The 14,445-nt window shown below is 33.8% G+C and overlaps 2 protein-coding genes across 2 annotated transcripts; both read left to right on the top strand.

The window, feature by feature from the left end:
- Positions 1-2,264: 2,264 nt before the first annotated feature.
- On the top strand, positions 2,265-7,934 carry HELRODRAFT_185013 (hypothetical protein). Its single transcript, XM_009021865.1, has 18 exons — positions 2,265-2,426; positions 2,504-2,647; positions 2,895-3,005; positions 3,102-3,264; positions 3,496-3,635; positions 3,720-3,832; positions 3,982-4,124; positions 4,330-4,483; positions 4,639-4,780; positions 5,137-5,278; positions 5,372-5,635; positions 5,747-5,875; positions 6,171-6,289; positions 6,395-6,434; positions 6,538-6,721; positions 7,025-7,174; positions 7,298-7,446; positions 7,608-7,934. The coding sequence occupies exons 1-18, from the start codon at positions 2,332-2,334 to the stop codon at positions 7,716-7,718; spliced, it is 2,493 nt and encodes an 830-aa protein (XP_009020113.1). The 5' UTR covers positions 2,265-2,331; the 3' UTR covers positions 7,719-7,934.
- Positions 7,935-11,678: 3,744 nt separating this feature from the next.
- Positions 11,679-12,178, top strand: HELRODRAFT_152823 (hypothetical protein; the record flags this gene model as incomplete). Its single annotated transcript, XM_009021864.1, has 2 exons — positions 11,679-11,838; positions 12,066-12,178. Coding segments are annotated over 2 exons (273 nt in total), but the record flags the coding sequence as incomplete, so codon positions are not given.
- Between the last annotated feature and the right edge of the window lie 2,267 nt (positions 12,179-14,445).

Genomic DNA, 14,445 nt, shown 5'->3' with positions numbered 1-14,445 from the left:
TACATTTTTATTCCGTTTATATTTAATAACTTTGTTTGAAACTAAATAATATTCAAACAATTCTACAATATTTATCAAAAAGTGTCAACAAAAAATTAGAAATATTTTATCGCCCGCTTTTTGATTTTAAATTCAGTCAGTCAGTAAATTAAAGAACTTTTAGTTAGAGCGTGACAACTTTTAACCAGAAAGCAAAGTACGATGGTAAGGTTGGCTAGAACTCTAGTAATTTTTTTTACTTATTCGATCCATCGATCTTATTAAGCTTTTATTGATTTTTTATAAAATACACGGTGTAAATAATTTTGCTTGTAGAAATTTGAATTGATAATAATAAAAGAAATGCGAAAACGTTTTAGGTTCCGATCAGCTGATAGAATTTAATTAATTGATCAAGTTAAGCACCTTAATACTTAGTCAAAAAATTAAAAATTTAAGCGCCATTTATAAATTATTTAATCGAAAAACATTTTTAAAACTTTTCCGTGGTAATTTTTAAATTTGTTTATTAATTGATTTAAAAAATAAATTTCTTGAATTAAAATTTTAATGAATTAAAGAAATGTTCTGGACGAAGCATAGATAATTGTTACTACCACATCGAATGAGTGAATTAAATAAAATTAAAATGAAATGAACAATCTCAACAAGTGCAAGTCAAATTTTCTAATTTTTTATCTAATAGATTATTATTATAGGATATTAATTTTATTTTATTGATTATTTTATTTATTTATTTTATATATTTATTTATTTTCTAATTTCACTTGTGCCACATCTGAACAAATGCCATTGAAAATATTAAATAAAACTATAAAATAAATTGTTCACAATTATATACAATAAATAACATATGAATTAAATTTTGTCAATTTTTTAAACCACAAACCTGAACGTTTTAAACTTTAATTTTATTTTTGAGTAGCGGTTACTTAGTTAGAATTTAATTTTTTTAACAGTTTAAAAACTTTTAATTAATATTAAAGAAACGGTTCTGTAAAATAACCACAATAACTAAATTAGATTACAATTAATATTTAATTTAAACAGCCTGGAGAATCATGAAATCAACTGACAACTCTATAGAGGCAGTAGTGGAAGGTTGCAGTTACAGCAAACAAATGCAATCATGGAGGAAATCTGTACAAAAATGGTGAAACTACTTTAGATGCCATGGCTATGGATGGGTTAGTTTTAAGTTTTTTTTAAGCTTTTTTTATTAGGTTGTCTCACTAAGGAGAAAGAATGAAGGGGACTTCGATTACCATACCAATACAGAGTTTTATGAGTTGTTTTTCAAGTTGTTCTATGAGTTGTTTTTCAAGTTGTTTTACGAGTATTTTGCGTTTTACAAGTTGTTTTTTGAGTTTTAGGATTTGTTTTTCGAATTGTTTTAGGAAGAAAGAAGAATGGAGGGAATTTTGTACAACCGTACCAATACGCCGTTAGTTTTATGCGTTGTAAGAGTTTTTGCATTTAAGGAGTTTTTTCATAAATTCTTTTATACGTTGTCCCACGAAAAAGGGAAAAAAGGGGACTTTCGACTACCGTACGAATGTAGAGTTTTTGGCGTTTTACGAGTTGTTTGACTCGTTTTCGAGTTGTTTTATGAGTATTTCGCGTTTTACAAGCTGTTTATCAGGTTGTTTCACAAAAAAGAAAGAATGAAGGAGACTTTCGACTACTGTACTAATTCAAAGTTTTCCCGTTTTACTAGTTTTTACACGTCTTCAAGTTTTTTCACGAGTTTGTTCAAATTAATTTACGAAGATGAAAGTCATCCGTCCAAATTGATGACCGCGTCGACTAACAAGTTAATCAAGTGGTAAAAACCAAGAATAAATCGCTTTTTATTGTTAAATTCTAATGCAAGAAATTTTGTGTTTTTTTACGAGTTGTTCGTCACGATGTTCCGTATGCTCAAAAATATATTAGTAATTTATTAATCGTATTATGGCATTGTTTTTGACTGTTAAGAACAATTTTTTCACGTGTTCACTTTTGAGGTTAGTCAACCAGTTTTTTTGATGTTATAGTCTTGCATTATCTTTAAATAAACTTAAACAATATTTTAGTATTGCTAATTTCACTCATTATGATGGGTTTGCGTCCCCTTATTACGGTGTATTCATACTTTTTCTCGATTTGCAGGTCGGCCAACGGAAAGTCAGCTAATTAGTCTGATTTATGAAAATATTTATAAAAAGCCAAACTTATGGCCTTAGTGTAACAGGCAACACATTTGAGCGCCAAAACTTTACATGTTTATTTTTTGTTACAAGTTAAAAGAAGTGTTTTTCTCATCTGGATTAGGGGTTAGGTTTTGCAAACATGGACGTCAATTTAGGTGGGCAGAAAACCGTCGGCCAGAAGAAGGACGATCTTGGGGAGCGCTGCCAAAAATTATTTCAGGATTTCTTGGATGAGTGAGTTTAGAATTTTAATTGAAATATAATTATTAATAAAATTAATTAAATGCTTATTGAATGTAAATTTATTAAAGATGTAGCGAAAATGGCGAATTGAAATACGTGAGTGAGGCGTGCGAGCTAATCAGACCTGAGCGAAACACGCTGACTGTCAGCTTCGAGGATGTGGAGAGATGCAACCAACCACTGGCCAATGCCATTTTAGCTGAATATTACAGGTGGCGCCATTTTTCATTTAGACATGTTTTCACACACACATATATATATATATATTATATACATATATGACATATCTATCTATCAATATTATATATATAAATATATATTATATAACTCTTCAGTCTTCACATGAACTTAAGATTCAAGACACTGTCCTAAGACGTTTGGCCCTTTAATGTAATTGTAAATATTATCTGCAGAATCTCTCAGCATTAATTAATCATAATATCACTTTTGTTTCCAAAGGGTCTACCCATATCTGTGTCGGGCTGTTAAGATATTTGCTCACGACCGGGGCCAGGTTGACATGAATAAAGAGTTCTACATCAGCTTCACTGACGTGCCCAGTAGACTGAAGTATGAAAAATGATTTTTAATAATCAAAAAAAATAGTAAATAAATGTTAAAATAATTAATAATGATAAGCTGATAACACCTAAAAATTCTGTGCAGAGTTCGGCAATTGAGAACGAGTCGAATAGGCACCCTAATAAAAATAACCGGACAAGTTGTCAGGACCCATCCCGTCCATCCGGAATTAGTGTCGGCCACGTTTGTCTGTCTTGAATGTCAAACTGTAATCAGGGATGTGCAACAACAGTTTAAATACACACAGGTTATATCAGTGGTTTTTTATGGCCGGCTGGCCTATTGTAAATTGTTCAATATTTATTATGGTAAATATTTTTGTGTGTAAAATTTCATAGCTTTGTATGATAAATGAATGAATAAAATAAATGAATGCGTAAATTATTGATTGATGAATGAATAGAAGAATGAGTGATTGGGTACGTTAAAAATGAATGAGTATAAGAAAGTGTATTGAGACATTTAACTTTCCAACCAGCCGACGATATGTAGGAACCCTGCATGCAACAACAGGACAAAATTCCTCCTAGATGTCAGCAAATCAAAATTTGTTGACTTTCAAAAGGTTAGGATCCAAGAGACTCAGGCTGAATTGCCAAGAGGCAGCATTCCCAGAAGGTATTTGCACACACACACACTGACACACATACATACATGCACATACACACACACATACATACATGCAAATACATACTAATACAGTATCGAAGTGATCTTAAGAGGTGAATCAGTTGAAACAGCCCAGGCTGGTGACAGATGTGATTTCACTGGCACGTTGATTGTGGCTCCTGATATCAGTGCTATGGCCTTTCCTGGTTTGTGTGTGTGTCTCTGTGTGTGTGTTTGTATGCTCTCTCAACTATGAATAAATTAAATTAGACAATAAGATTGTCATAAAATTTGGACATAAGGTTCAACAAAAATGAGATTGAATCCTCAACAATTTCTAACTCTACCTTGAAAGGAGTGAAATCGGAAACAGGCAGCAGGATTCAGAATCAGCAGCAAATGGGAGAGGGAGTGAGAGGATTGAAGATGTTGGGAGTGAAGGATCTTAACTACAAGATGGCCTTCCTTGCTTGTCATGTGGCTCCCTCTTTTAAAAAGGTTTTTGGTTCAAATGTTTTTTTCATTTTAAAATGTCAAAAATAATGTTAATATTCATGCAATTGTTGAATTTTAAAACCTTACTCTGATGATGGTGGGATTGGCTTAAACACCTTTTCATACAACACACACACTACCAGCACACGTATACACAACCACTACATACAATTCACACACGTGACAAACTTAACCGTCGTAACAACAGTATGGTGGCCTAGATACAACGAAATCTGAAGACATGAATCCTGAAATGTTGAGGAGGCAGATGACAGAGGCTGAGTGGCAAAAGATTTATGAGATGTCTCAAGATAAGCACATATACACTAATCTCTGCAACAGTCTATTTCCTACTATTCATGGTGAGGGTGGTGTTTTGCGGGAGGGTGAGAATGATGGCACTGTGTGGTGGTGATTATGATGGTGATTATCCATCCATTCGTTTGTTCGTCCACCTATCGTTGATTCATTCATCTATTTATTAAGAAAACTCAATCCATCTATCTTTCAATCACAGGTAACGATGAAGTTAAGAAAGGTATTTTGTTGATGTTGTTTGGTGGGGTGCCGAAGACAACCCTGGAAGGCACCAGGTTGAGAGGTGATATCAATGTTTGCATTGTTGGTGATCCGAGCACTGCTAAGAGCCAACTGCTCAAGTAATAAGACCCAATCTCCCTCCAACTTCACTGTGCATTTCCTGTTTTACCATTTATATTTTCCTTCGTTTATTTCATATTTCAATTCTTTTTAATTGTATATCTTCTCTTTTGATTTTAATAATTTGCATTTTTCTTTCAAAAGTTTGTTTTTTTTTAAAAAAAGAATAAGCAAAAAAAAACCAAATTGTTTTGTGATGGTTCTTTTTCTGTCTTACTGTCGATCAATTCGTTTGGTATTATGCGCTGTTGATGTTTTCTCATATTTCATTCAGTCTGCTCTTGTTCTATCCATCGCTTCATTCATTCATACGCCATCTCTCCATTCATCTCTCTGTTCATCCACGACGACTCAGACAAGTGGAGGAGTTCAGTCCTCGAGCGGTGTACACCAGTGGCAAGGCAAGCACGGCGGCTGGCCTGACAGCAGCTGTCGTCAAAGACGAAGAATCGCATGAATTCGTCATTGAGGCAGGCGCTCTCATGCTCTCTGATAACGTTGGTGAACATTCCCTAATTTAATGATTATAACATTTATAGTCGTAATTAATATGAACGAACCCCACCCATCTTTAAATTCCCTAAAATTAGGGCGTATGTTGCATAGACGAGTTCGACAAGATGGATATCAAGGATCAAGTGGCCATTCACGAGGCCATGGAACAGCAGACGATAAGCATCACGAAGGCAGGGGTCAAGGCCACACTGAACGCACGAACCTCCATCCTGGCGGCTGCGAATCCGGTCGGAGGGAAGTACGACAAATCGCGATCTCTGCGGATGAACGTGATGATGAGTGCGCCTATCATGTCGAGATTTGACCTCTTTTTCATACTCGTTGATGAGTGCAATGAGGTGGGGCCTCTTTTGTGTGGCGCAATACTTTTTACTTTTAACAAGGCTTTCATCGCCATTATTATTCTTATTCTTATTATGGACTTCTCTTACTGACTGACTGAAATGCAGGTGACGGACTACTCGATAGCTCGTCGCATAGTCTCGCTGCACATGAACAGCAATGAAGTCGTGCAAAGAGTGTACAGCGTTGATGACATTCAAAGGTACATCACCTTCGCTAGGATGTTCAAGCCCAAGGTAGTGATGATTGCTCTGGTGGCGATTATGATCATAGTGATAATGAGGTTGCTCTGATGTTTTTGTGTGGCAAAGTTGATTGTTTTAATGGTGATGATGATTTTGTTTAAAGACGTTGTTCAAAAGCAAATTTATTTTCAAACCTTTTTTGTCCTCTCTTTGTTTATTTATTTATCCTCTCCTTTTTTATCTTTTCATTTCCTACTCTCTCTCTCTCTCTCTCTCTCTCTCTCTCTCTCTCTCTCTCTCTCTCTCTCTCTCTCTCTCTCTCATTTTTTTCACTTTCCATAACCAGATAAGCAGATCAGCCGTGGATTTGCTTGTCAGTGAGTACAAAGAGATGCGAATGAATGAAAGTGGATCGTCCAGTTCTTCATGGAGGATCACTGTCAGACAATTAGAGAGCATGATTAGGTGAGTGTGATGATGACAGTGAAGACGATAGTGATGATGTCACTGAAGATGATAGTGATAATGACACTGAAGATGACGGTTACAATTTTCTTTCCTCTCTTTTAGACTTTCAGAAGCTTTGGCTCGTTTGCAATGTCAGGATGAGGTAAGTAAATATGATGATGATGGTGATGGTGATGATGATGATGGTGGTGGTGGTGGTGATCGCTACCACCATCATCAACATCATCATCATCAACAACGCAAAGGTTCAAGTGAAGCACGTTAAAGAAGCAAACAGGTTGCTGAGCAAATCGATAATAAGAGTAGAACAGCCAGACGTTCTTTTGGACAACGATGATGGTGACGCTCTTGCTGAAGAGGAGAATGTTGATGAGGCTGCTGCTGCTGCTACAGTTGCTGCTGATGATGATGAGGCTCGTCGTGATGATGGTGAGTTATAGACGCTAGATTTTTCATACGAATGTATTCAATTTCTCATTTATTGGGAACGTGTCATGCCATGATCAAATACTTTTTGTGTAGGCTGTTATATTTCATTTAATAGTTTGTTAAACATTTTTTTTAGTAATTCACTCATTCACTTATTATTCTGTTTTTTCATTCATAGATTTATTCGTTTGTTCATTCATTCAGTTATAGTTTCAATCGTTTGTTCATTCATTCATTCATTCATTCATTCATTCATTCATTCATTCATTCATTCATAGATTCATTCAATAATTTGTCGCTTAGATGAACAAATGGAAGTTGACAACGTTGAAAATGGCAGTCAAAAGGTTCCAAACAAGACTCCAGGGCAAAAAATAACATTTGAAGAGTACAAACATCTTGCTAATCTGTTAGTACTCTATTTAAGAAGACGAGAAGAGGAATTTTTGGCAGGTACGCGTTTGATTTAATTTTTTTGACCATTCAATAAAATGAAATTATGTAATTGTTACATAACTATTTTATGATTATTTTAATGATTTCACTAAATGGAAATCTGGAATAATAATGCAACAGAAGGTGACACTGAGGGTTGTGGCGGTGTGACAATGAGTGCCCTCGTTGATTGGTACCTGAAAGAAATTGAAGATGAGATTGATTCTGAAGAGGAACTGCTGACCAAGAAGAGTTTAGTTGAAAAAGTCATCAAAAGACTTATCAATCATGTTGGTAGTTCTTTAATTATTCAACAATCGATGATTGTATCGGTCAATTTCTTACATGTTAGTTGTAAAATTTCTATAGTTTCTTCTTAGATTGTAATCAAAAACTTTAAATCCAAACCTTGATTACGCTTATTTTCGACGTAATATTTGCCAAATTTCAGGACCACGTCCTAATAAAATTGTCGTACACTGGACTCTCCAAAGGCAGGACGGAGATCGTCGAGGAAGACGATCCTATACTCGTTGTGCATCCAAATTATGTCATAGATTAAATTTTTTATCGTTTTAATCCCCAACTGTTTTGTTACGTCATAATTTCACTAACTGTTTTCACAATTTTTACGGTACTTTAATAATTTACGTCTGTTTGTAATGTTCGAGTTTAATAATTAGAAAGAAACACTTGGCATCTTTGGTTTTATCGTTTTTCAAATTATTGATTTTTATGGCGTTAGTTGCTAGTTTATGTATTTGAAAATTCAAAAAAAGGTAATTTTTATTTTCATAAAGTCATTTTCGAGGTCAAAAATAACAAAATCTAATAATTTTTATGATTTATCGTAACGACAGAAATAGGAATTAGTGACAGAAACCATGAATTCGTCTGATCTGTTTAGCAACAATGTCGAAAATTCGTTTTTGAATCCCATTTTGTCGTCTCGAGCTTGTTACGACGAAACTTTTCTGTCACTGAATTCGAGAAAAATGAACTTCGATGAAAATGATTCTTTTATTACTTCTCATCACAAATCATGCAGCAATTTACCACTTAATTTTAATAATGATATTTCTAATAATGATATTTCAAATTCGCAATCGTTTGCTCCGAAGTTGGAAACAAAGTTCAATTATGGTGTTGGGCTGGACGGACTCGACAACAGATCGTCTGCTTATTGCCAAAATGACGCCAAAAGTTTTTCTCTCTGGGACCAATCAAACAATGTACTGAATAACAAAGATCTATTCAATGGAGATAAGGTACCATTTCAATTTTTATTTAAAATTAAATTTTTTCTTGCTTCAAAATGATAATTTACAATAAGAAATGGATGTTTTATTTGATACTAAATACTCTTAATGAAATGGAATGATCAACCCAAAGTTGAGTCCAAACAGTGTGATAGGATCAAATGTTGGCTACCATTCATTTGAAGATATTGTAAATAAGATACTGGATGAGGATGTTAATACATCAAGCAGTAAAGCAAATAATCTTCCTGAAAGTTCTACAGAGTTAGTGCAATATATGCAAAAAATATATACATATGTATTTTGTTATATTCAATCAACTTTATTTCTGTTAATTGTTTTATTATTTAACTTTTATTTCCTCCTTAGTAATCTATTTAGAAAAAATGAGAGAAATATATGGGAATATCATGATATGAAATCTCCACAGCAACACCAACAACCACATATGAACAAGAGTGATTTGATGCCTGAACTAAAAGTTATGAATCCAATTGGTAGAAGTTCACTTTTCACACCACAGACACCTCAAACTTCTGACGGGGTTGATGTGAACAATTTAGGCTATTTAACATGGAATCAAAAAGCTTCATTATCAAATTCGGCTGCAGCCCTAAAAATTGAAAAAATGAAAAATGGTTACCCCGTTAAAGAGGTTTCTGACTTAACATATGTCCCTGAAAATGCTGAAAACAGGATTGGGAGTTTGTTGTACCCCGATGTTTCAATCTACAGCAAGGATAGGTCACAAATGATGTGCATGGATAGCCAATACATCGTAAACAGCAACTGCAATGCCATTATAAATTCAAATCAACTCAACAGCTTCACCAACAACATCAGCAACTGCCTCAACAACAACAACAATTTCAACTGCAACAACAACTTCAACAACAGCAATCTTGTTGCAGTAGCAGCTTGTTCTACAGCTGTCTTCAATGCTCTCAGCAACAACAATATCTTTAGCAGCAGCAGCAACAACAACATCAACATTCCTATCAGCAACAACAATGTATTAAACTGCAATCAAAACACCAACAACAACTTTACCAACAATAACGGCTACAATTGTCTCAATAACAACAACAACAACTTACCATTTTTAAGACTGCCTCCACCTCCACAATTTCATGGAGACATTGCAGCCAAGTTTCAAGACATGAACAGCTGGTACCTATCTTATAGGCCCCCACCTGCCAACAGTCCCTACACTCCCACTCTGATCAGCACCTTCCCATTCAACAACATCGAACAAGTGCCCTCCAAACCGATCTGGTCATCTAGAAGTATTCCAACTCTTTACACTGACAACAACAACAACAGCAACAGTCTTAATAATACTTTTAATAATAACGGCGGTCATAATTTCAACAAAAATGTATTGGCTGATGGTAGTAACAACATGGCTGATCGGTGCCTTGCCAGTTGCAACAACAACAACATCAATTACAACAATGTAAAAAACATTGATATCAACAATGTTGTCAGACAATTTCAGCAAGACATCAACAACAACATCTTCTACAACAACCACAACAACAACGCAGTCAACAGCAACTACATCAGCAACAACAACAATGTGTCTGTAGGCCGCATGCTCCTCAAGAAGTCTAATCTATATAATTGTGAAAGCAAGCAAGATGTCTTGAACTCTGCATCGCATTTGAATGCGGGCAACATTCCATCACTCATTCACTCAAACCATCTTAATGTGGCAGGATCGTCATCGTCATCGTCGCCGTCTTCATCATTGTCATCGGCCTACCCACCACTAACATCATCATCCTCATCATTTTTACCTTCACCTGGGAATTTAAACCTCAATCAAATTAATATTAATATGAATCTAAGCAACCAGAACAACGTTTTGGCTGCAAACCAACAACAGCACAACAACAACAACAACAACAGTAATTTGAACCTTTTCACTCCACTAGAACATTCCATCAATCCATTTCCTCCTTCTCATCATCATCATCATCACCCCCCACAACAACCATCATCATCGTCATCATCGCCAGTTACTAATAACTCCATCCATCAATTTTTACCAATAGCATTACTCGATAATAATCCTAATCATCATCATCACCACCAACATCATCATCATCATCCAAATAGTTTGGTTCCATTCAACGTAGCTGCTCCATTGCTATTGAAGGCCCATAACATGAATAATAATAACATTAATAATGTTAATAATAATAATAATATCAATAATAATAACAATAATAATAATAATAATAATAATAATAATAATAATAATAATAATAATAATATGGTAAATGGGAACAATATCATGGCTAATAATTATAATGGCTTCAATTGTGTCATCAATAATAATAATATGAATAATAATATGAATATTAATATGAATAATAATAATTGCAGCAGCAATGTTAATGGATGTAATGGTGTGGCTAATGTTGAATGTGCTAGAAATAATTTTATCAGGTCGGCAGTTTGATTGATAACATGATTGGCTGGCTGACTGACTGGTTAATTATATATATATATATATCAATCTTCGTTCATATATATATATATATAATATATATATATATATATATATATATATATATATTGATTAATTGATTGAATGATTGACACCGAAACAGCAGAAGGCCTCTGATGTTGATGACGACGACTCTGATGACGTCGTCAACGGCCACAATGACGTCATCATTAACGACAACTACGGCTGTTGAATTTTTCCTGGAGCTCTGTTTTGAGCAGCTTATGAATTTGCAGTATGAAGAGATTGAGGTATGTGTCATTTGTGTGTTTGTGAATGAATGAATGAATGAATGAATGAATGAACTGAATAGGCTCACAATTGAGATCCATGAATGAATGCTGACAGTAATTTAGGTTATGACATTTCAATCTTTAACACATTTCATCCCTCACTGCCTTACAATTCAGACTCAGAAAGAACTGATAAAAATGGACTTGCAACATCAGCAACAACATCAGCAGCAGTTACAGCAGCTACAACATCAGCTGCAGCAGCAACAACACCAACTACAACAACATCAGCAACAAGTTTTACAGATGAATCAACACAAATATTCCTCTCACAGTAACATGAGGATCAACCAGCTCGTCAGTGATTCCCTGAAACTACATACAAAAGTTTGTATATGTGTGTGTGTGTGCGTGCGTGTGTGTGTGCGCGCGTGTGTTGGTGAATATATCACGATTGATATAGTTATTAAAGCACAGCACACTGATGCACACAGCTGACATCAATGCTGGTGAAGATGAAGAAGACGTCGAGTCACCCACTGCATGCCAGCATCTACTCGTCCATGGACACGTGGCTGGAAGGAATAAGGAAGGTGCAGGCCAGGAGGAAGGAGGAGATTGTGAGCACTGCAAATAGAAACAACAGTGGGGGCTCCAGGTTTCAGGAGGAAAAGGGTTTGTTCAATCGTTTGTTTGTTGTTTGCTGGTTTGTTTGTTTGCTTGTTGGTTCGTTTAGCTGTCGGTTAGTTTGGTGGTGTGTTGTTTTTGGTGTGTCTTTGTTGTTTTTCTGCTGTAACTTTTGTTTTGTTCTTTATATTACTTTTTACCATAACTTACTGGACTGATTCTACAGATGTTAAATCATTTGTGAATGTTACCTGTTTAAATTTTGCATCCCACAGATAATATGGCTCTCAGTTCAGCCATTGAAGAGTTGTTGGGACAAACTCGTCGAGTGAGAACATCTCTCTGGTGTGCTTTCCAGATGTGTCTCTTCGCATCCTCGTCCCCAGCTGAATCTAGCCCATCCCTGATTAGTGTTGGAGATGATTAGTATGCATCTCCGATTAGTGCATGCATTCACAATTTGTGAACACATTCCTGAATAGTGTTTTTGTTTTGTGCAGTTTGTGATGGCAAGAATTTATTATTGTTGTTGGTTTGATTGATTGTCGGGATGGATGATAGTTTAATAGGAAATTCAAAACAATAAGGCGATAATTTGAGAAATATTTTTGCGTTCAGCCTTTCTGTGGTTTTTAACGTTTGAAATTTTTTGACCGATCAGTTGGTTGAATCATTGATTAAATATCTCATTAATTGATTGATAGATAGATTGATTGATTCATCGATTAATTCATTGATTGGCTGATTCATTCATTCATTGATTCATTCACTGATTGATTCATTGATTAGTGTATGTCAACCATTTATTGTATCGGAAAGCCATTCCGCTCCAAAAAAATCTTTCAAAATGTTTAAAGAGTTCGTTCAATCAATCAATCATTCGTTGTTGCGTTAATTCGTTCTTCTTCGTTTCTTCTTTCTTCATTCACCCAATCAAGAACATATCTGACTTTTATTTTTTCAAATTTATATAAAAGAACACAATACACACAGACATACACATGCATGCACGCATACATATATGAATATATATGTGTGTGTATATATATAACATTGATATTTTAACCATCAATCATCAACTAAAAACATTTTTCTCCTGAATTTTTCATTTACATCGACATAACTGATCGCAAAATTTGCTGTAACTATTTCCTTTTTATTTCCAAATAGTGGAGTTTGATATAAAAACATATGTATATATATATATATATATATATATATATATATATATATATATATATATATATATATATATATATATTTATATATCTAGTTATTTTTTATGCATGGCTCTTTGTATGTGTGCATGTAGATTTTATTTTAACTTGGAAGATTTTAGCTTCTTGATTGCAGATATATACACTATTATTAGGCTGTAATTTGCTTGATTTTATATTAATAATTGAGTTGGTTGATTAATTGAGTTGGCTGATTGATTGAGTTGGGTGATTGATGATTGATTGAGTTGATTGGTTGAGTTGGTTGGTTGAAATATTGTCTATGAAGACAATTTTTTTTTTACAGCGAATCACATCTCGAGACTGACCATATTGGTTGTTATATTTTTATACATTTGCTGGAAGTAATTATTGTTTAAATTGATTAAATCATTATATATTATTGAAATATATTATTAATATTAAATAATTATTGTTTAAATTGTCGTAATTAATTAAAATAATAAAAATAGTTATTGTTGTTGTTATTATTGTTATTGTTTATAAATATTTCATGTTAATTTCTTGTTTAAATTTCTTGAAAGTATTTGAAACGCTGTCTTATGTATTGCCGATTATAATTTTTTTCGTTCATTCGTTCGTTCATTCATCTTTCATTCGTTCATCCGTTCATCAATCTTTTGTTCATTCATTCATTCCTTCATTCAACCATCAATCAATCATCATCATCAATATTATTTATTGATCTTTTTTCTATTAATTTTAATGGAATGCTTTTAATTTTTTTCGAAAATAAAAGAATAAAACGCGCAAAACCGTTCTTTTTTATTCTTTCTTTAACTCATTCATTCACTCTATCAGTCAATCAATCGTTCTTCCTATCATTCATTCTCTCAATGCATTCTTCCATTCATTTCTTGGTCATTAATTGTAACAACATTACAAACAATAATACAAATAGTGATATAATACAAATGATATTCACGATGATACGCGCCTATAAAAATTTGAACTAAAACAGTTAATGATGATAATTAACCGTTGTCGGGATGATTGTGAAAGCAGTTTAGTACGGCAGATATGACGAAGATGAAGATGATATTGATGATGATGATGGTGATGATGATGATGATGATGATGTGTTTGTGTTTTTAGCTGCGTTCTTTTATATATATATATATACATATATATATATATTTTTTTAAATCATTCTCTTTATTACAACATTATCAATATCGCTGATCCTATAAACCGTTTCATTAGTAATTTTGTTATCATCACCATCATTATTATTATTGTATATATATATATATATATATATATATATATATATATATATATATATGTATATAGCACATTGCTTTCATCGTATCAAAAGCATTATATAAACAATTTGCTTTCCCTCCCTCTCTCTCTCTCTCTCTCTCTCTCTCTCTCTCTCTCTCTCTCTTTCTCTCATTCAATCTTCTTTTTTTTC

Source organism: Helobdella robusta (assembly GCF_000326865.2).
Source record: "Helobdella robusta unplaced genomic scaffold HELROscaffold_3, whole genome shotgun sequence".
Lineage (NCBI taxonomy): Eukaryota > Metazoa > Annelida > Clitellata > Rhynchobdellida > Glossiphoniidae > Helobdella > Helobdella robusta.
Note: the sequence above shows the minus strand (reverse complement) of the source record. Positions and strands in the feature narration are given on the sequence as shown.

What these genes read in the sequence shown, in the direction of transcription:
- HELRODRAFT_185013 (XM_009021865.1), top strand. Translation starts at nt 2,332, where the DNA reads ATGGACGTCAATTTAGGTGGGCAGAAAACCGTCGGCCAGAAGAAGGAC. An exon ending in ATTTTAGCTGAATATTACAG is followed by an intron (nt 2,648 to 2,894) that starts GTGGCGCCATTT and finishes TTGTTTCCAAAG; the next exon opens with GGTCTACCCATATCTGTGTC. An exon ending in CAGTGCTATGGCCTTTCCTG is followed by an intron (nt 3,833 to 3,981) that starts GTTTGTGTGTGT and finishes CTACCTTGAAAG; the next exon opens with GAGTGAAATCGGAAACAGGC.